Source organism: Rhincodon typus, chromosome 16 (genome assembly GCF_021869965.1).
Source record: "Rhincodon typus isolate 14 chromosome 16, sRhiTyp1.1, whole genome shotgun sequence".
In the NCBI taxonomy this organism is placed as follows: domain Eukaryota; kingdom Metazoa; phylum Chordata; class Chondrichthyes; order Orectolobiformes; family Rhincodontidae; genus Rhincodon; species Rhincodon typus.
Genome location: NC_063347.1, coordinates 54042962 through 54064482, shown reverse-complemented (window position 1 = coordinate 54064482; position 21521 = coordinate 54042962). Strand labels below are relative to the sequence as shown.

Genomic DNA, 21521 nt, shown 5'->3' with positions numbered 1-21521 from the left:
GAGGGTGAGGGTGAGGTCTCCTCGGGGGACAGGAGATGATTGAGGGTGTCAGTGTGATTAGAGTGAGTGAGTGAAGGGGGTGTGACAGAAATGGGCAGCTCCAGTGAGTGGAGGGCACCACATTAACTGGTCATGAGAATAGTCCAGCCTGTACCTGTGGCTGTGATCGGGTTTGAGCTGAGTAAAGGTTCCGCCTGGCTCAGGCACTAGTCAGGGAGGGAGGGGATCCTGAATCGGTGACCAAGCGGCAGAATCTGCACGTTTCTGCCCGTCCCAGCCCCGGTTATGGGACTCGCAGTTTGCCAATTCAGAGACACGGCGGTTGGGTGTCAGCGCTGTACGTGTTTCAGTCGGTGCCCATTTCAGGTTTTTGTCCTCGAGGACCAGCAAATCAACTTTATAAAATAACCAGTGCCATTTCTGAAGAAGGGTCTTGACCCGAAATGTCAGCTTTCCTGCTCCTCTGATGCTGCCTGACCTGCTGTGTTCCTTCAGCTCCGCACTGTTGTCTCTGACTCCAGCATCGGCAGTTCTTCCTGGTTCTGCCTCAGTTACTGGTGTTACTTGGAATAAGATCTGTTTCAGGCCTGCAGTTTTGCAAAAAAAAAAAACTGATTGCAGGATTTCAAACATGTGTTAATTCTGGGTCTCGATTTTGGAGAGGAAAGGAGGTTGAAGATCGCAGAGCAAATGTGTGTTTCTAGAGTAAGGGTTGATGATGAAAGATTTGATGGAAAGAGGAAACCACTGCCAACCTCAGCAAAGGTGGCGCCCGGGAGTGGAATTGCTTTTATGGGAATAGGTTCAAAGGTGCGTTCATTCCGCCATTGATTCAGGCTCAGTCTCGTTTGTACAGCGTGATTGTCACCCTCCTGCCATTGCTGGAAAATTGCAGCATCTTGAGGTTCTATTCTTGCATGTTCTCCTCTGGATTATTTAGTGAGAGGCTCCCATTTCATTTCTTCACAGCTGACGATGAAAGCGTTGATTCTGGTCGGAGGCTTTGGCACGCGGTTACGCCCGCTGACACTCAGTGTTCCAAAACCGCTGGTGGACTTCTGCAACAAGCCCATTCTTCTACACCAAGTGGAAGCCTTAGTAAAGGTACAGTCAGCACCTGCCAGAGATGGTTGAGATCGGGATACCAGAGAGAGGAGCGTATGTGATCATGGATAGCTGTGTGTAAGGGCTAGACAGTGCATCCTCCCAGATGCCTTCCACTGCCACTTCGTTGTATTTTTCTATTACACAAACTTGTTGACCTTTAAAATTGTACAGAGATTATACGGTATATAATCATCTGACTCTTGTATATTAGTGCTGAAATATTTTGAGGAATATTGTGGATAAGCCAAAACAATTTAATGTTGCAGTTTTCCCTGTCAACTGCATCAGCATCAGTGCAAGAGATTTGTGACTGCTCATTAATATTGAGTTGACATTTACTTCAGCAGCTTAATTGTGGCATGTAGTCAGCACTACGTCAGCCTCCTCTAACATCTAAGCTGGGAAGGGCTGAATATCAAATTGCACTGTTTTTAAACAGTTCAACATGTAGATCTGATATTTTTTCCTCCCTCATTGTTTTCTTCAGGATTTCAGCTGAAATGTAACAGTATGCAGAGTGTTGTAACAATGGCTGTCGGTACTTATTGGGAATGTGGAATAAATCAGTCTAAAAGTGCAGACTGTAGACAGGTTCTTGTGCCGCTCTTTTCCCACATCTAGTATCTGTTTTGAGCAGGCTGGTGTAACCCATGTAATCCTCGCTGTCAGCTACATGTCGGAGATGTTGGAGAAGGAGATGAAGGAGCAGGAGCAGCGGGTAAGTGGGAAAAGGCTACAGCAGTGAATGGGAATGTTTCCTGCAAATTGACTTTCTGTGATTGTGCTAGACATGGTGAAAGCAGGGATTTGTATTGAACTGTGCAGCATACAACCTAATTGACCCCAGCAGTGTATTGCCCCTCCTGCTGTGTAATTGTGCTTTGGGATGTTGAATCATACAAGTTGGAGAGGATGATAGGATAAACAAGTGAGCGTCTTGATTTGACCATTGTATGGTTAAAACCATTCAGTTTTTCTCAGCACCATGAGGACAGAGAGATCCAGCAGCTCGTGCTGAGTGCTGAACACCCATTGGGCTTAAGGAGCCTCATTCCTATGTGGCCTCCCTACTTTCTACCCTCTGAAAAATTGAAGATCATTTCAAACTGCAGCCTGTATCTTATGTCATAGCTGGTCTCATTCCCCCTGACCCACGCTCTTTGCAACCCTCTGGAATTGGGCTTGAGCTCATCCCTGGCTGTCTGAGAGGGAAAGATACTGCCAGCAGAGCCAGGCCTGCCACGTCCAGGTGCAGGTAGGTGAACACCAGGCCCAGCTTGCTGCCTGAGCATCCACCTCTTTTTCTCTTTCTGCCTACCTTGCACAAATGCCTGCCTGACTGATGAGCATCTGGTAGACAGGGTAGTAAAGGTGTTCAGCATGCTTGCCTTCACTGCGCAGACTTTTGAGTGTAGGAGTTGGAACGTCGTGTTCAAGGTGTACAGGATATTGGTGAGGCCTACTCTGGAGTACTGTGTGCAGTTCCAGTCTCCCTGTTATAGGAAGGATATTATTAAATTGGAGAGGGTTCAGAAGAGATTTACCAGATGTTGCTGGGAATGGAAGGTTTGAGTTATAAGGAGAGGCTAGATAGGCTGGGACTTTTCTCACTGCAGTGTAGGAGGTTGATGGTGATCTTATAGACGTCTTTAAAATCATGACGGGCATAGATAAGGTGAATTGCAGGTCTCTTTCTTCCCCCCACGGTGGGGGAGTTTCAAAACTACGGGCATATTTTTAAGTGAGGAGCAAGTTTTAAAAAGGACATGAGCAACATTTTTACACAGTGGTTCGTGTGTGGAATGAACTGCCAGAGGAAGTGGTGGATGCAGATAGAGTTACAACATTTAAAAAACATTTGGATAAGTACATGGATAGGAAAGGTTTGGAGGCCAAATGCAGGCAAGTGGAACTATTTTAGTTTTGGAACGTGGTTAGGATGGACTAGTTTGACTGAAGGGTCTGTTTCCATGCTGTATGATTCTATGAAACAATAGGAACAGTAACTGTAATTGTGTATTCTTTACTAACCAGCCATCTTGTGTTATTTCCTTCAGCTGGGTATCCGGATCTCTCTCTCTCATGAAAAGGAGCCCTTGGGAACAGGTGAGAAACTTGGCCACATTGATATACTGATGACAGTGAAACCCCTGTGCTCCCCTTTCTGATCTTCCCCACTCTGCCCTAAAGGGGACTTCACTTCAGTTATTCATTTTTGTCCCTATTGGAATCCTGGCTTCTCCCTTCTGCACTGCAAATTTACAAAAAACTTTATTTCCCTCAAATTTCATTAATTTCTGTCCCTGAATCCCATCCAGAATGGAATAACATTGCATCTGATGAGGGCAGCAGTTCAGTGAAATAAAAGCACAGGAGATGGTTATTAACCTTCTTCACACTTTTCTGGCGTTAAGTAATTGATGATCTGCACTGAGGTGAATTTATCTGTCTCTACTCCATATCCCTTCATACCTTTACTGTCATACTTCATTCTTTCCTAGCTATTTCCATCTTAAGCAGTCTATTTGCAAGAAGGGTCCTGACCCGAAACGTCAACTTTCCTGTTCCTCTGATCTTGCCTGGCCTGCTGTGTTCCTTCAGCTCCACACTGTGTTATCTCTGACTCCAGCATCGGTAGTTCTTTCTATCTCTGCCTATTGAGTTAGCTTTTTTTAAAAAAAAAAGTGATACAATAACTCTGAAGAAGGAATCAGTGCAAGGCAGAGAAGGTGCTTCCACATAGAGTATGTGTCCGTGGATGCTGATTGTGGATCTTGCTATGTCAGGAGCACCTGGCTGTCTTTGTAGCTTTTATGACTCTTGTGTGTTATCTTTTGCAGCTGGACCCCTCGCTCTGGCCCGTGAGCTGATCACCAGCAGCTCGGAGCCCTTCTTTGTCCTCAACAGTGACGTTATCTGTGAGTTCCCCTTTGAAGAGATGGTCCGCTTTCACAAGCATCATGGAAAGGAGGGTACTATAGTGGTGAGTGGCAAACAGGGAGACAGTGGCTTGGTGCTAATGTCACTGGGCTAGTAAATGTATGCCCAAGTGGATGCTCCGGGGACCTGGATTCAACACCTCCCACTACAGCCAGTGCAGTTCCCATGGATAAAATCTGGAATTCATAGTCAGTTTCAGAGAGGATGATCACAAAGCTACCACTGATTGGTTCAGTAACGTCCTTTAGGGAAGGAAATCTGCCTACATGTCTACATGTGACTTCAGAACCACAGCAAAGTGGTTGATTCTTGACTGTCCTCTGCAATGGGCTAGCAAACCACTCAGTTGGTAATTGGGGGTGGGTGGATCCCAAGTACTGGCTGTGCCAACAAGATCCACGCCCAATAAAAAAATTTTTTGTTTTAAAATGGTATTGCCTGTTAGAACTGCTCTAGTGACCAATGTAATGACCATCAGTAAACTTTCTCCTCCTGTGCGCTGCACTAGTTCATGTGCAAAGTTACAGCTGTAACAGCAAACTCTGGCCTCAAGCATTATATGTAAGGAATTATTCCTCAGGCAGGAATGAGGTGCTGGGAATATCTGCCTATTTCCTGGGAACGATGGAGTGTACTGGGGAGAGTCTTCTGACTGTTCCAACAACTGGACAATGTCTCGAGGGAAACCGGAAAGGAAACGTGTTTGTGGAAATTGCTCCCCGACCTTGTCCCTGCCACTTGAGCTTATGAATGTCCCTCTGATCGTCCTTTAATAAATCCGTCTCATTGACAGGTCACTCGGGTGGAGGAACCATCCAAATATGGGGTTGTGATCTACGAAGCAGAAATCGGGCGAATACATCGATTTGTGGAAAAGCCTCAAGTGTTTGTGTCAAACAAGATCAATGCAGGAATGTATATCTTCAGCCCAATGGTTCTGAACAGGATCCAGGTGCGTTTCCCTTGACGTGAAGCGGCTATATTTGGCCTCTACTCTATTCACTACTTCACCAAGTGACGAAGGAGATCTTTGGATCCCAGTGGTAAAGATCAGTTGAACCTTGGATGCTGTTTGATCCCAAGCACTAATCAGCAGTGTTTCCGTGAACTTGGTATAAATCATGGCCTTTCTACCCTGTAGCCTGCACAAACCTCAAAGTGAAGGATATTTAATACAGGCAAATGGAGTGCCAAACTCTGTTAGATTAGATTCCACTGCACTGTCCCCATCCAACACTCCCCAGGATGGAAACAGCATGAGGTTAGATACAGAGTAAAGCCCCCTCTACGCTGTCCCCTAGCAAACAGTCCCCGGACAGGGACGGCACTGTCCTCATCAAACACTCCCAGGACAGGGAAAGCTCATGGTTGGATACAGCTGTTATTGAATTGAGCTACTTCTGCAGAATTTAAAGGTGCTAAACTTCTATTCTAGCATTCATTGCTGCACTGATCAGGAGTTAGACTTCATTTTCTGTTGGATTGTTAAGGCTGCCCATTTCTGCCAGTGGAAATAATCTGTTCCTCTCTTGCCTCTATTTATCTTTTCCTGGGTCACGCCCTATAATCTTGACTTCTTTTATTCAGTTTTGGAATGTGTGGTACTAGATGGACCAGTGTTTGTTGCCGACCACTAATTTATACTTGAAGCTGATGCTGGTGAACGACTGTCCTGAAACACAGCAGTTCATCACTATTCAAACACAACCTTGGATAGCCCCTGGCCTACACACACACACACATACATTCCTATTGTTATTTAGTGGTTCCAATCACATCTCTGGCTAAACACAGACTTTTGACATCTAAAGGTCATCTAAAGTAGTGCCTCCTGTGGCCCAACTTGGAACAAGTCCTGTTCACTCATTGCCTGTAAGCTCACAGACCCATCTCCCATTTCTGTAATTCCCTCCAAGATAACTTTGGCATCTTGTCCGTCTCCCTGATTTTAGTTGCTCCATTTGGCAACTCTGCCTTTAGTTGCCTGGGACACTAGCTCTAGAATTTCCTGTCAACATTCTCTGCCTTTCCTTGAAGACATCTGAAATCCTTGATAAAAGCTTTTGGTCATCTGCCCTAAGTTGGCATTTTTTACTCTGTTGTTTTGTAGGAGTTCTGTAAAGGCAGGTTATTGTTGTTGATTTCATCCTGTTATTGTTGATTTAATCCCAGAGGTGCTCACCAGCTAGAATTGTGGCTGATTTAGATGATTTTCATAAATTGCAAACTTAATATATCTATTAACTCGTAAATGCAGTATGTTAGTGATTTAAATCAGAGACTTCATTCTGACAGGTAGTTTCCAGCAGAGAGTTTTGTCTTCGATCAACCAGACTGATTGGAGCTAGGGGTTTGGTTAGCTTAGTTGGCTGTACGGTGGTTTGTGATGTACAGTGATACTAACAGTGTGAAGGATTTTCCTTCTCAACCCCTCCCCTCACCTGAGGTATGGTGAGCCTCAGGTTAAACCACCATGCGTCGTCTCTCTTTAAGAGAAAGCAGTCCTGTAGTTCGGTATTTTATAAAATTGCTATCTGTTCTGGTCTCTTGGTGACAATCAAGTACATTTTGAGACTGTGACATGGCCTCTTCTAATTCCTCTTCTGGTTAAAGCATTGAGTACATGTCTTGGCAGTGTAACAAACTGATCCCTGGTCCCTGTGAGGATTCGGATCACGCCTGCACTGCCCTTAAATCTAAGAGAGAAAATTGACCCCAAAGCTCTTGCTCCTCTTTGCTGGCCAGGGTTTATATAACTTGGGCATGATGCCCCCTACAGTTAAATACAGTCAACTGTTTGGGGCCAAAGCTGACAAATAGTTAAGAGCCTGAAGGACAAGAAAGCTTCCAGTGCTGTGCCTGAGTAAGAAGTGTCCTTTCTTGGAAGAGAGATGTAAAATAACAATCCCACACCCAAAATAGTTCCTATTGTTCTCTGCCAACTTGCAGATATCTTGTATAATGTACATGTTAGTTAACGGGTAAGGTATCAATGAGTCCAAACATGGACAAGACTTCTGCATGAGGAAGGGAGGATGGCAGAGTGATGCTGTGAGCCAGCTCAACTATAATGGACCATCTCACTGGGACTGGCAGGCTGGGAGTCCAGTGACTGGTGCTGATTCTGTGTCCTTTATCTGTCTACAGCTCAGGCCAACCTCCATCGAGAAGGAGATCTTCCCAGTCATGGCTCAGGAAGGACAGCTGTATGCCATGGAGCTGCAAGGTGAGGAATGCACTCAGTTCAGACTTGACTTGAGGCAGAGTCTCCTTCTGAATTGGGCAGTCTCTGAGCTTCAAGTCTGTGATGTTGGAGAGATATTCCAGTATTGCTTTTTGCTTCACACGCCCAAAAATAATTTTTCTTTCTCTCACCATCTGCCCTGGGCAAGATCAGTTTATGAATACAGGCCAGCGATTTTTCTTAATGCACTTCTAACTCATGCCCTTGTTTAGGGTAGGTTAGTGATTATATGATTAAATGATGCAGCCTGTTATTCTTATTGATCCAGTGTTCTCTGGTTTGCTCGGATCTGCATTGGGTGTACATTGTGTCGGATGCTGTTATGATGTGGAGTCTGCCATTGGGCAAATGCAAACTGTTTGCTCCAGTGGGGATTTCCGGAGTGAAGGAGCCTGCTGTTAAATGATAGCTGGGCCAAATATGGTGAAATCAGGAAGTGGCTCATCTGTACACACGACAGTGAATATCAGGAACTCTATCCTTCACAAACCTGGGAACACTGCCATTAACTGGAGGTCTCAAAACAGCAATTGAGTGATTTCTGTTTGTAAGGATATAGAGTAACAGTCGATAGATCAAATTCAGTTGCAGCTCAGGCCATGATCTATCTGAAAAGAAGAACCGTTAAAACTTCCACAAACACAAATCGCTGATGAGGATGCAGTAGATATTAGAAACCAGAGTTTGTTCTTGAGCAGAGAAGGTTAGGGGGAGATTTGATAGAGGTGTGCAAGGCCAGGATAGATACTTTCAGAGTAAAGAAGGTGAAATTGTTTCCATTGACTGGGAGGGTCACTCCGAAAGGTACTGATTTCCAGAGTCTGAGGCAGTGCGGAGGATTGCTGCTGGTCCTGGTCATATTGTGCAAGAGAGTCCAGTCTTGAAGTTGCCTGAAGGACCTCGAGGATCAGGAATTGGGGACTGTTGTAAATCTCTGCAAACACGATGCAATTGCTTGCCTTCTGTGCAGGGTTCTGGATGGACATCGGGCAGCCTAAGGACTTCCTAACTGGAATGTGCATGTATCTACATTCCCTTCGGCACAAAGCACCAGACCGGCTACACCAAGGACCTGGCATCGTTGGAAACGTGCTGGTGGTAAGTCTTGGTGCGGAGGTCCCAGTGGGGGTTTTACACCATCACCTCAGTGCACTGCGCTCCTCATTCAGCTGTCCTGGCTGACCGTTGCTTCCTCCCGTTCAGCAGTTGCACACTCTGTTCAATATTCCACACTGCCAGCATTGTACAATAGCACTCCTTTGCTGAGCAATGCGTCAGATGCTGCCACTGGACAGAATGGGTAGAGTTTGTGGCCTGTATCACTGCCAGAGTAGTTCACCAACTCCACTGAACCTGATCTTTAGCATCCCAGCCAGCAATTCTCTGAGCAGCAGTGGTATCTGATCTGCAACCCAGTGGGTTCAGTTCCTTCAACAACCAGAGGACACAAACTGCAGATAACTTGCACAAAGTGTGGGTGGGTGAGAATTTTGTTACACCCTGGTGGGTTGTGAGCTGGATTGCCCTGTCAGAAAGTGGAAGCAGTACAGGTAGTTCTCCTGAAACGCGATAGTTGCATTCTTGTGTGACCTTGTGCTATAGAAAACCGCATTATAGAGAAATTGCTTATACCTGTACAGCAGAAAGTTTGTGTTATTCAAGCAGCGTCCAATATTCATCAGTCACGTTAGTCAATTCGCGTTAACGAAACATAAATATTTTGAGAAATTGCTGCACTCTGGGGAAAGGCCGGGGGAGTACCTCCAAAACTGTTAGTGGAAATAAATGTGCTAGATGTTGTGTGATTGTGTATGTGAAATTCTGAAGTGTTTATATTCTGAGCAAAATTTCAAATCAATTCACCTTGATCAAGTGGCTCTTCCTGTAAGACTATACATGGTGTACAAACGGTGTTCCAAACTGGATCTTTTCGGATTCACCACAGTTGATGGTTTGCTGAGAATCTTTACAAGTTGCTGGTCTTGGTATATTCATGCTTGTGGGCCTTCAGGAAGTGGTGATTTTCTTCTTTCTCCCAGCAGGTGGCAGTGACAGTCCAGTTTTTTTTTCTTTTGAAGGCCTTGGGTTAAGACATTTTAACTTTGTGACATTCTGGGATTTCACAAACCAAATATGGAATTATTTTTCTGCAGTTCTCTTTGCAACAAAAATAGTCAAAATTGCAAAAGGATCTGTGGGGTGTTGGTTAAGAGTTTGGTGTGGTTATGATAGACAATACAGAAGAGGGTGTTTAGCCCATTGCATGCATGCTGGTCATAAACTACCACCGAACTATTTTAATTGCATTTTCCTGCTTTTGACCCATAGCCTTAGCATCTGCATTGCAAGTGAACTTCTAAACATTTTTTGAATGTTTATGAGGGTTTCTGCTTCTACCACATTACAGGCAGTGAGTTTCAGATTCCCATCATTCTCTGGGTGAAAAGTTTTTTTTTTCCTCTCATTTTCTCAAAACCTTCTGTCCTTACCTTAAATCTGTGCACCCTGGTCATTGATCCCTGCAACAATGCGAAAAATTTCTTCCTATCTACCCTGTCTATTCCCCTCATAATTTTATGTATCTCAACCGTGTCCCCTCTTGGTCTCCTCTGCTTCAAGGAAAACAACCCCAGTCTGTACAAACTCTCTTCAGAACTAAAACTTTCCAGCCCAGGCAACATCCTGGTCAATCTCCTCTGCACCCTCTACAGTGCTATCACATCCATCCTGTAATGTGGATTCCAGAATTACACACAATCCACTAGCTGTGCCCTAACCAACGTCTTACACTGTTCCAGCTTAACCTCCCTGCTCTTAAACCCGATGCCTGAGCTAATAAATTAAAGTATCCCATTTGCCGCCTTAACCACTTTATCCACCTGTTCTGATACCTTAAGGGACCGGTGTACATGCAGACCAAGGTTCCTCTGTGCTCCCCAAGGTCCTGCCATTCATCATGTATTCTCTTGCCTTGTCTGTCCTGCCCAAATGCATCACCTCACACCATGTGAATTGAATGCCATTTGCCACTGATCAGCCAATCTGACCAGCTCATCTATATCCTTCTATAATCTAAGGCTATTCTTCTGAACTATTTACTATCCAATCAGTTTTCCATCATCTGCAGACTTACTGTTCACCTGTCCTACATTCGCATCTAAATCATTTATAGAAACCAGAAACAGCAAATACCCTCCCCTTAACAAAATCGTGCTGACTGTTTTTGATTAATCCCTGCCTCTTCAAGTGCAGATTAATTCTGTCCCTCAGAATTGCTTCCAACAGTTTCCCTACACACGGTTAGACTGACGGGCCTGTAGTCAGTGGAACCCAACCCGGGCTGGGTCTAAGGAACATCAATCTCCCAGAGCTGGCTACCTTTGTAATTAAAACCACACAGTCTGTACAATCATGGTACTTGAAATGTAAATCTGTTTTTCTCTCCACAGCCACTGCCAAACCTGCTAAGTTTATCGAGCACTTTGTTTCTATTTCAGATTTCCACATTCTTATGGTTGGGTGGTGCAATATAACCATATAGAAACAGTCCCAAAATGAATCCTAATTTAGACTAAAGTCCCCTGTATTAACTTGAATAGCATTGCTGGCTGGGCCAGCCTTTTATTGCCCAATTGCTAATTACCTTTGAGAACGTATTGGTGAATTATTATCTTGGATAGAATTGAACATTTTGCTTGATCATTATCAGATAGCATTGTTGTGGGGTTTGGGGTCATGTGTAGGCCAGATTACCTTCCCTAAAGGGCACTAGTGAAGCAGATGGAGTTTTTACGACTGTCTGGCAGTTAATTTTACCCCATCCTGTTTGTTTAATCTTGATGCACCCTGAATATTAGAAGACAATCAACTTTTAAAATGATTAGAAAGCCTGATTTTTTTTTTTAACCAATCAGAAAGCCAATGAAATAATGATTTGGGGAATGTGGATGTTGCTGGGAAAGCTGACATTTATTGACCACCTCTAGTTCCACACAAGGGGTGACTTGTTCAGTTATTTGGGAGTCCACCACATTAGTGTGGGACTGACGTACGTAGGCCTGACTGGATGTGAGTGGCTGATTCCTTTCCCTAAAGGGCATTAATGAGAGCAGTTCAGCTGTAATCAACAGATGCTTTGTCGCCACTCAATGAATCCCTGAATCTAAATATACAGGGCAGGTCCTGCCGAGGCTCCCGTTGTGCAGGTTCCAAGGTGCACACCCTAGAATTCTAAAAAACAAAATGGTGATGGTGTGTACACTCTTCCAAGTGGAGGCAACAATGGTAAAGGCAGTCAGAGTGAGGTACTGATGTGGCAATGCCACTTAGGGTTTGAGGAAGAATTGTTTGGCAATATTGTATGTTCGTGTTGAGGAACATTAATGCTGAGGAAACTAAGCACTCCCCAGAGTGGATGTTGCACTGCCAAGTGGAGTATAAATATCTCCTGAAACTGTTCGATCATTATTCTTCAGGCCTGAGCTCTGAATATCCCCTCCTACTTCCTATTGACATCCACATCCAGCAGTGGCCCTGCTTCTCTTGTCTGAGTGATAGCGTCACGTGGAGCCGATTTACAGGTTTAGAGTTGGGACTGGCCAAAGACCTTTAAAAGCGACTGATAAGAGACTTCTGTATTTCTGTGTAGGCTTGATCTGTGACCCAGCCTTATGTAAGCTCCTTATTGTATTTCAGCCCCAATGTTCATTTCAAATTGTGAACTTGTCTCCTGCAGACTGAGACTCACTGTCAATTCTCTCCACTAGGACCCAACAGCACAGATTGGAGAGAACTGTTCCATTGGTCCAAATGTGACAATTGGCCCTGAAGTGGTGATTGAAGATGGAGTGCGGATAAAACGCTGCACAATCCTAAAGGGCTCCAGGATTCGCTCACACTCCTGGCTGGAGTCCTGTATCATTGGCTGGAGCTCGGATGTAGGACAGTGGGTGAGTGGGGAGGGGGTACGTCATGTGGAGGAATAAGGGAGGGTACTGATGGAGTGGGTATGAGCAGTTTAGTTGGTGAGGGATGTTGGTAGCAGTATCAGAGAGAAGGAAGACAATGGGGGTGGAGAGGTGGGAATGAGCGAGAGCAGCAAGGAATCTTTCTCTGTTCTCTGACTGTACTGAGTATTTTCTGGCTGTGAATATATTCACAGAGAGAATTTCTTGTTTAATTTTCAGGTCTCCACAGCTTGTGGCATTATGGTCCCAGGCCTTATGTTGTGCTGCTCAGTAATGGCTGGTTGGCAGACCAAAGACAGTGAGCAAGCTTGCTTACACTCTAAAGACTGTACTATGTTAATCGTTGGGTCATGTATGCTCATGGTGCAGAAACTGATTAACCTTAGACCCGTTTTCTGGGTGCAAATGAACTGGAGGGAACAAAACTATTCAATATGCTCAGGCTGTGTCTGTCACCTTGAATATGTCCAAAACCATCAGATTGATTTAATGTTCATGAGGGACCTGTCTTGGGAACATATGGAGGCCTTTTAGACCTCAAGCCTGTTCCTCCATTTAATGAGATCATGTCTGATTTACTTGAGGGATAATGGGTTTTTCTTAATCACTTCTTTAAAAAAAAGTCATTGGGAACTTTGGTTAATAAAACCTATCAAAACATATTTCAATTTAACAATTGATCTCACATCAATTAAAATGTGCGGAGGAGAGTTTTACTACCCTTTGTTTTTTTTTCCCCCTAAGTAACAAGTGATTTACCCAATTTTCCAATCCAAAGGGAAGGTTCCCAAGTCAAGAGAAATTTGAATAGTTATAAATAAGGCATCAGCAATGTCCTCACTAAATTCCTTTAAAAAACTGGGTTGAGCTATTGGATTTTTTGGAACTGGTGTACATGGAAACATAATCTGTTAATGCTTCTGTAATTTTAAGTAAATGGACCAACCTGACATTGGCAAGTGTCTGATTGCTCACTTTGAACCTAAAAAGGTGGAACATGGTAAACTTTAAATAAAAAATAGCTAAAAGAAAGTGGAGATCCATTATGAGCATACACAGAAATAACTTGTTTAAAAGAAAAGGAATGCTGGCCTTTCTATCTAGAGGATTAGAATACATGGGGTAGACGTCATATTTCAATCTTGCACAAACCCTGCTTTAGACCACACCTTTAGTCATTGTGAGCAGTTTTGAGCATCACCACCTTTGGAAGAATACACTGAGCCTGTCGGCAGGACAGTGCAGCGAGATTGCACAAACTAGGCTGTGGTATTTCCAGGAATTTAGAAGGTTAGAGACTGGTTTGATTGAGGTTTTTGAGATATAAAGGAAACCTGTTGAGATAGATACAGAGAAATTGTTGCCATTGGTTTAAGGGGAATTGTTTTAAAAAAAAATTGGAGCCACAAAATGGACTATGTTTTCAATGGTAAAAAATTGCAGCACACTACTGTGCAAAGGGACTTGGGTGTCCTTGTGCATGAATCGATGAAGGTGGGATTGCAGGTGCAGCAGGTAATTAAAAAGGCAAATGGAATTTTGTCTGTCATTGCTCGAGGGATGGAGTTTAAAAACAGGGAGGCTATGCTGCAGCTGTATAGGGTCCTGGTGAGGCTACACCTGGAGTACTGTGTGCAGTTTTGGTCTCCTTACTTGAGAAGAGATATACTAGCACCGTAGGGGGTGCAGAGGAGATTCACTCAGTTGATTCCAGAGTTGAGAGGGTTGGATTATGAGGAGAGACTGAGTAGAGTGGGCTTATACTCATTGGAATTCAGAAGAATGAGGGGAGATCTTATAGAAACATATAAGATTATGAAGGGAATAGATAAAGTGGAGGCAGGGAGGTTGTTTCCGCTAGCAGGTGAAACTAGGACTAGAGGGAAAATAAAGGGAAGCAGATGTAGGACTGAGGTCAGGAGGAACTTCTTCACCCAAAGGGTTGTGAATCTGTGGAATTCCCTGCCCAGTGAAGTGGTTGAAGCTACCTCGCTGAATGTTTTTAAGGCAAGGCTAGATAAATGTTTGAACAGTAAAAGGATTAAGGGTTATGGTGAGTGGGCGGGTAAGTGGAGCTGAGTCTCAAAGATCAGCCATGATCTTATTAAATGGCAGGGCAGGCTCGAGGGGCCAGATGGCCTACGCCTGCTCCTAGTTCTTATGTTCACACTTTTCAGGAGTGAAGTATGTGCCAAGGGTGGTAGAGGTTTGGAACTTTTCCCACAAATAGCAATTGACACTAGATCAATTGTTAATTTTAAATCTGTTACTTTTTGTTAAGGAGTCAGGTTGCAGTCATACTTAATCTCATTGAATAACAGAATGTATTTGAGGGTTGAATTTCTTTCTTGGGTTCCTGTGTAATTAAATGTTAGATTGTTCTTGACAAGGTCTGGGCTGATTCTTGTCTTGTTCTCTTCCAGGTGCGGATGGAGAATATTGCAGTCCTGGGAGAGGATGTGATTGTGAAAGATGAGCTGTACCTGAATGGCGCCAACGTTCTACCTCATAAATCCATTGCTGATTCAGTGCCTGAACCAAGGATAATCATGTAGGTCACAGCAACCTAAAGTGCAAGCTAAAGGACTGAGCTACACCGATTATCAGTGGATAGAACAGAGCTGCTGATGAAGTCAATAACGAGGGTCCTGATACTTCATTAATTTCCCCCTCCAGCAACTGAACTTGCACTGTGACAAGTTACTTGTAGCTCCTGTCTTTCATTGATGTGTCTGAGGGCAGTACAGCTTGAAATGGCTGCAGTTTGATTCCCACAATATTTGCTGATTGTAATTATTGATTGCTCTGAGGGGAGTGGGTCTTCTGTATAGTATTGGATTCAGCATCTAGACACACCTTATTGTATTGGAGGATGGCTTTGAAAACATTCCTTGGAACAGCTGCACCTCACAGTACATAGTTTAATGTACTGTGTCTTCTGGATTTAGGTCTACTCATTGACGGTATCAAGCCCCTCATTTACAAAGGGCATATGGTCAGTGTCGTAAGTTATCTCTGGAATTCCTCCTTCAGTCTGATGTGATTTCTTCAAAATCACTTTTGTAAATATTATCCTTTCTGCCTTGAAGTTGCAGCTTGATTGGTTTATGGAATTATGAGGCAAAGCTGATGAAACATCACACCCACTTACCAGCTTGCTTTCACTGTACTGCTGTTGGGCTCAAGGCTATTATTGGGTTTGGTGGACTGTTTCTGAGAATAAATGTCAGGGTTTGACAGTGAGTGCTGGAAGCAGAGATCGCTGCCTCTTTACTCCCCTGTATTATCCTTTCCATGTTTTAAAATGTAAGCAGTTACCCAGTCAGTGACCAATGATAATAGTGGGAGCGCCAAGTCAATTTTTCAGACATTCCAACTTTTTATTTAAACGAACAAAAATGTTGGTTTCCTATAAACTCAACTTGAATTTGGATTAGAGAATTGCTTCATTTGGGAGGCATTATTCTGACTAAAATTCATTTCGTGGACTAGGTATGGAATTGGCTGCTGAAAGTGCCTCGGAAGTGCAAGTGAGCGAAGCCTTCTGTTGTACTTTAACTTGAGGAATCTTGAGAATTTTATTCAAATACAGTCTTGTAGACTTGTCCAGGTTTCAACAGGATTGCTGTGATCTTTGTTTTGGCTGTCTATATTTGTCCTAAACCCATTTCAAATAGTGCTCTTTGTAAACAAAAAGAGTTTGCTCAGCTGGTAGATGCCATGAGCCAGGTGGTTGCAACTTTCACACAACACTGAATTAAATCTGCCCCCAGTTGTTTTCTAAAATTGGTTATTGTGTTAATGAAAATGGGAAAAACAGTCATCACTGAAACAGCACTGAATGACATTTGCAGTTACATGAAGTGCTGGTGGCTGAATGAAGTGTAAGTGGGAGTTGCTGAATTCTTGATGGCTGTTGCAAATATCCTGAAGGCAGAAGTAAGGTCATTGAATGCACTGATTTTTTAAAAAATCTATTAACTTTTTGTTCAAAACCCATAAGGTAAATGAATTGCAAGTCTGATTGGTGCATTAGTCCCATTTGGGTAACTTTCCAAATAACTGGTTTAATATTTTAGATTAGAAAATCCCAAAGTGTAAGCAATGTTTAAGACCAGAGTGTTAAAAAGCTTGAGAGAGCTTGACTTAATAGGGGTGTTTACTTGAGGCTTGCTGCAGGAGATGCTGCCTGATTGCTCCAATGAGTAGTAGATGGGACTTGTTCTGAAGAAAAGCTTGATGTACAAACGGTGCAACAGGCTTACGGACAGACGCATAAATCATTTTAATGCTCAGGTCTGCATTTAAACTCCTTCAGGAATTCAATACAAGCAGCAGCTTCATTCACTCCACAGCTCCAACAAAAGGGACTCCCACTAACAGTACAAAAAGCAGGAATCATTGGTTTCTCACACTGCACTCAATTTCAGTGAGGTGGAGCTAAAGCCTTACCACTGCAGACCCTTTTCTCACTAATACAAATAACATCCCACTGTATAATCACAATTGAAACAACTGATTGTGGATTCTTCTGTAAAAATAAACTAAGTTCTGAACCATTAAGGAAAGGGTTTTTGGGTAGGGATGAAAAGTTCACAATGTGTTAACACCATATGTTTTATATTGGAAGCACACACTAGTCACAATATTCAACCTTTCCCGAAAACCTGCAAATTATTTGAATGTGTTTATGTGATAACAGACAATATTGCATGCACAACAATACTTAATCCTGGTTCTGCTGGATTTTAATAGGTAACAAGTCAGCTGCTCAACTAAACACACTCTCTTCTGCAAAGTTTAGTTCCCAATTTGCTATAACCATAGTTCCAACTAGTGATGGAGCAGGAGGACCATCAACAGTGTCTTTAAGACACTTCTGGTGTAAGGCTGCATCACAGAGTGGCCTGCAACATTTGACCCACCATGATGAAACATACACGTTTGTCTGAGTGCATGGCCGGGTCGGTCCTGGTAAAGTGCATGTTCTGGGCTGACTGAGTGCTGGTGACTTTGGGAGAGTGTTTGCTGCCAGTCCCTTACGTGAATGGGGTCTTCTGTTGGGTTTGATTCGGGAAGCAGGAGACAGCATTATGATTGAGAGTCAGCAGTCACTGTTCATTGTCAGAACTCTCATATTGTGTGTTTGTACCTCTGGTTGGTCACAAAAGCTACTAACAGGAGAAACTGGCACAACTTTCATGGGTAGTTACAGTGTCCGTACACTGCTGAGAGCAACAGTGCTGAAAAATTTCTCACTCCCCTTGTGCTTATTTCCTCCAACAAACTTGTTCATTTTTATGTTCAGAACTTACTGGTTTAAGTAAACCAAATCTTAGCCACTAACACATTTCACAATACCACAGTGCAGAGGGATTTGGGAGTCTCATACATAAATCACAAAAAACTGAAGAAACCTCCAGCATCTTCTGATATTTTGGCTTAAGATCTCCTAGACCTCAATGCCATTGCAGACACAGTGCAATCAGATTGATGGGAAAACCTCACTATAATGATAGCAATATTTCTGTTGTACTGCACACTGTAAACAAATGTATCAAAATGTGACCAAACATTATCACTACCTTAGTTGACCGGCTTCTGAAAGTAAAGGGGCCCTGACTCAAATTATTCAAACCAGCTCCAGTTCTAAAGGTAAACCTTTCTTCAAATTAAAGCTGAAGGCTTATAGATGAAAAAATGGCAAGGGATGGGAGGTGAGGAGACACTTGAGCAGAGAGATTGGCACAGGAACTGCAGTGGAGTTTTGGGGTTGGCTGTTTTGAGTGCTGTGTCTGGGATATAGATGAGAAGGGCTAAAATTACAGGTAAGGTTTGCTAACAGCACCTCAGTGATGCTACTGAACTCCAGTGAGTTGTACAGTGTCAATGCTAGTTACGTAAGCCAGGTCTTGGATGTCAAGCATGCCAAAATTAAAGGGCAAACCTCAGCCCCATTACAACAGGGCCTCAGCTGGTGGAAACCAGCCCTTACAAAGCAATTAGATGGGCAGGAATTAGAGAGAAACATTTCCCACGTAGGAGCTTGAACAACTCAGGATGCTTTGCAGAAACTTTTGAGTTCGGAGGAAATGACTTTCTGGCTTAAGAATGTAAGAACACAAAAATAAAACAAAATCCACCACAAAGCAGGGCATCAAACAATGCAGCTGATTAACATAAATCTGAATTCTCTTGGCGTTTAAAAGTTCCCAACAAAAACCTTAATAGCAAGTGAAAAGGGTCCAGGGAGTTCTCAGGAACTTGAAATAATCTGTAGACAGAAGGATGTCCCCTTACAGTTTGGGGACAACTAACTGTTTTATTTCCAACCCCCAATCAGTCTCTTGTTGACACTGAACAATACAGTGGGGCACATAAATATTTGTTTCCTCTCCTATTGCTTTAAAACCTGACCCCCAGTTTGAGTCTCATGAGCTGGTTCAGGGGATAGGCATTAGGACCCAGGGTGGCAGTCATAGCTAAGACACAGCATTTGTGTCAGTGTTTGATGGGATAGAGTGAAATCCAATCTGTTAATTGCCCTTCAGAACACGTTAGTCTCAGTCACAAGCGATCAATATTTGAAACACAATAGCAGTCTAACAAGCAAATCACCCGCTCAGTGAATCACCAAGGATCATTCCCTCTTGTAGACATCGGATATTGATCATTCAGATCCTTGCAAGATGCAGTCCCCCATGTCGTGAAGCAGCATCCCTTCTCCTTAGTGCTGGAAAGCAGGGTCAACGGCAACTAGGAGGAGGATGGTTTTGTATAATCATCCACTGCAGTGATCATGGCCTTGCAGAAGAAACAATCTTTGTTGTTCATCAGATGCTGGTTGATGCAGGCCCTGGAGGGACAACAGTAATAAATCCTGATTAATATTCCGATTTTACTGCCACAAAGACTAATCCCAGTTGCTTCCTGTGTGCCCAGTCCTTCTCACCGCGTATTGTAACACCTGTGCAGGAAAAGCAAACCTTCAGAAAAGCTGGTCTCTCACTGTTTCCAAATACTACAAAATATTTCACACGCAAGGCAGAACTTTACTTACAAATAAATGAACAGCACAAGTAGAAGTTAATGGGTGTGATCTTATAGCCATTATGGAGATATGGTTGCAAGGAGATCAAAGCACTTCAGAACTAAATATTCAGGGAATTGTGACTCTTTGAAAGGACAGGCATGGAGAAAAGGGTTGAGGGTTTTTTTATTAGTACAGAATGGTATAAGTCTCTTTCTACACTGTATGATTAGACCACTTAACAAAATAAGAGCTCATGGTGTTGACTGTAGTACATTAGCACGGATGGAAGATTCAATAACAAATAGAGGACAAGAGATTTGGGATGGAGGGTTATTTTCAGAATGGCAAACGGTAACTATTGGAGTACCACAGAAATTCAGTGCTGGGACCACAATTACTTACAAGAGTAATGTGGATAGTTATAGATAAGGCATCAGCAATGTTCTCCCCAACTTCCTTTAAAATACTGGGATGACAACCATTGGTTTCATTGGGTGGGGGGCAGGGATGGGGAGAAAGTAGGAGATGTGGGGTTCAATCGGAGAGTTGGTAGTTCAGTCTCCTCACCCTTCATCTGGAGACCCAGAGAAGTGGGCACAGCTGGGGCTTCACCTGAAATGGAGGATACAGTTCACCCTCTAAACCTGAGAAGACAATGGGATCAGTCAGTCATATCTCAACAAACAGTTAGTGTGGTGGGGAGCTGCTATCATCTACCTGCCTTACAACTGATAAAACACTATGGTTTTGAAAGGTTAAATACACAGTGAGGCACCATACCATAAACAAAATGGGATTATTGCAATGAATGAGATATATATAGGTGGTGCAGGGTGGATGTGGAGTATTGCAGGATGTGTCACTGAAAGTGTTAGTTTATGATACAACAGCAGAGAGACAAGATTGTACAGCACAATGATCTGTCCTTAGCTGTAACAGAGAGTTCAGTCTGGTGCTTGTATCATGTGAATGAAATCCAGGACTTGGATTGTAAGGTTAAGATGCAGAAGTTAAGGTGCAGCTGCAGAAACCAGGACTAGAGGTTTAGGAGTTCAAGGTCTTAAATGTGATGGAAAGACACTGCGGATACTAAAAATATAACAAAGTATAGCCAGCCCAGATTCTAAAAGGCAATTTGTTGCTTGACAGCTTTACTAATTCTTTGAAGTTGTAACCGAACATTCATCAGAATGGTCTTGAGGCTAAAAATTACACATTCGGATTCATACTGCCTTGAGTATAGAAGGAAGATTAGGATGTGGTCTAATTAAGTTACTTTAGATGATTAAAGGATTTAATAAGGTAGATAGAGAAACAATTTCCTTTGATGGGACAGTCTGTAATAAGGATATGTAACCTTAAAACCAGGGAGCCATTCAGGGAGCAGTTATTAACTGAGCTGTGCAAAACTGGAACCCTATTGAGGCCAGAAGTCAGTTAAAATTACAAGTCTAAAATTGATAGAGCTTTGTTAGGCAAGTGTTCTAACTACAGAACCTAACTAAGTAAATAAGGGTTAAAATGCAGATTGGTCATGATCTAATTGAATCAATGAAAACAAACTTGAGTGAAATATTAATCCTGTTACTGTTCCTAGGAACAGTGAGATGACAGTAATGCAGTGGACATAATACAGTTGAATTTCATAAAGGTCTTCAATAAGGTACTGATGTAGTAGAGCAATCAGAGCATGCAGGGGTGAATGGACATTGAATAGAATAGATTGCCATTTAGCTAAAAAAAACAGAAAACAGTGAGTAGGGATAAAAGGTAGGTATACAGAGTGGCAATGGTGGAAGGTGATGTTCCTTAAGGATAGTGCTTATCATTTACATATACCATCTAGGGACTACAGTTACAATATCAATATTTGAGAACGGCACCAAATAATAGGTTATAATTAACATTAAAGGCTGTGATAAATTCATGACAACATTCATAAATTTGCAGATTGGGCATGAAAAGATTAATTTAATTACAGATAAGATTTAAAAGAATGCAAGGTTGTATTTACCTGCGAAGGATCAGTAAGCTGGGTCTCCTGAAAAGAGAAAGCTGAAGGGTGTTCTAATACAAGTTTTTAAAATTATTAAAGGTTTGGCAAGAACAGACACAGAGAGAAGCTGAGATAGTAGGAACTGCAGATGCTGGAGAATCCGAGACAACAAGGTGCAGGGCTGGATGAACACAGCAGGCCAAGCAGCATCATAGGAGCAGGAAGGCTGACGTT

General features: G+C 43.0%; 2 protein-coding genes across 4 annotated transcripts in view; one reads left to right on the top strand and one right to left on the bottom strand.

Annotated features, from left to right (window-relative positions):
- The window catches only part of gmppb (GDP-mannose pyrophosphorylase B), a 16708-nt gene extending 664 nt beyond the window's left edge, over nucleotides 1–16044 (top strand). For 2 of the 3 annotated variants that reach the window (XM_048606231.1, XM_020529051.2), the window contains exons 2-10: nucleotides 970–1104; nucleotides 1745–1825; nucleotides 3165–3213; nucleotides 3948–4090; nucleotides 4841–4999; nucleotides 7195–7273; nucleotides 8262–8389; nucleotides 12058–12240; nucleotides 14682–16044. In XM_048606231.1, the coding sequence (XP_048462188.1) occupies nucleotides 970–1104; nucleotides 1745–1825; nucleotides 3165–3213; nucleotides 3948–4090; nucleotides 4841–4999; nucleotides 7195–7273; nucleotides 8262–8389; nucleotides 12058–12240; nucleotides 14682–14813 (1089 nt within the window). In that variant the 3' untranslated portion in view covers nucleotides 14814–16044. Of the gene's footprint in view, nucleotides 1–497; nucleotides 811–969; nucleotides 1105–1744; nucleotides 1826–3164; nucleotides 3214–3947; nucleotides 4091–4840; nucleotides 5000–7194; nucleotides 7274–8261; nucleotides 8390–12057; nucleotides 12241–14681 lie in introns of those variants that run through there. The other variant, XM_048606230.1, reaches the window with a different exon arrangement.
- A 475-nt stretch (nucleotides 16045–16519) lies between these two features.
- Nucleotides 16520–21521, bottom strand: part of LOC109929384 (E3 ubiquitin-protein ligase RNF123) — a 279987-nt gene continuing 274985 nt past the window's right edge. Inside the window, exon 22 of the mRNA XM_048606242.1 lies at nucleotides 16520–19114. Within this exon, the coding sequence (XP_048462199.1) occupies nucleotides 19015–19114 (100 nt within the window). The 3' untranslated portion in view covers nucleotides 16520–19014. The remainder of the gene's footprint in view (nucleotides 19115–21521) is intronic.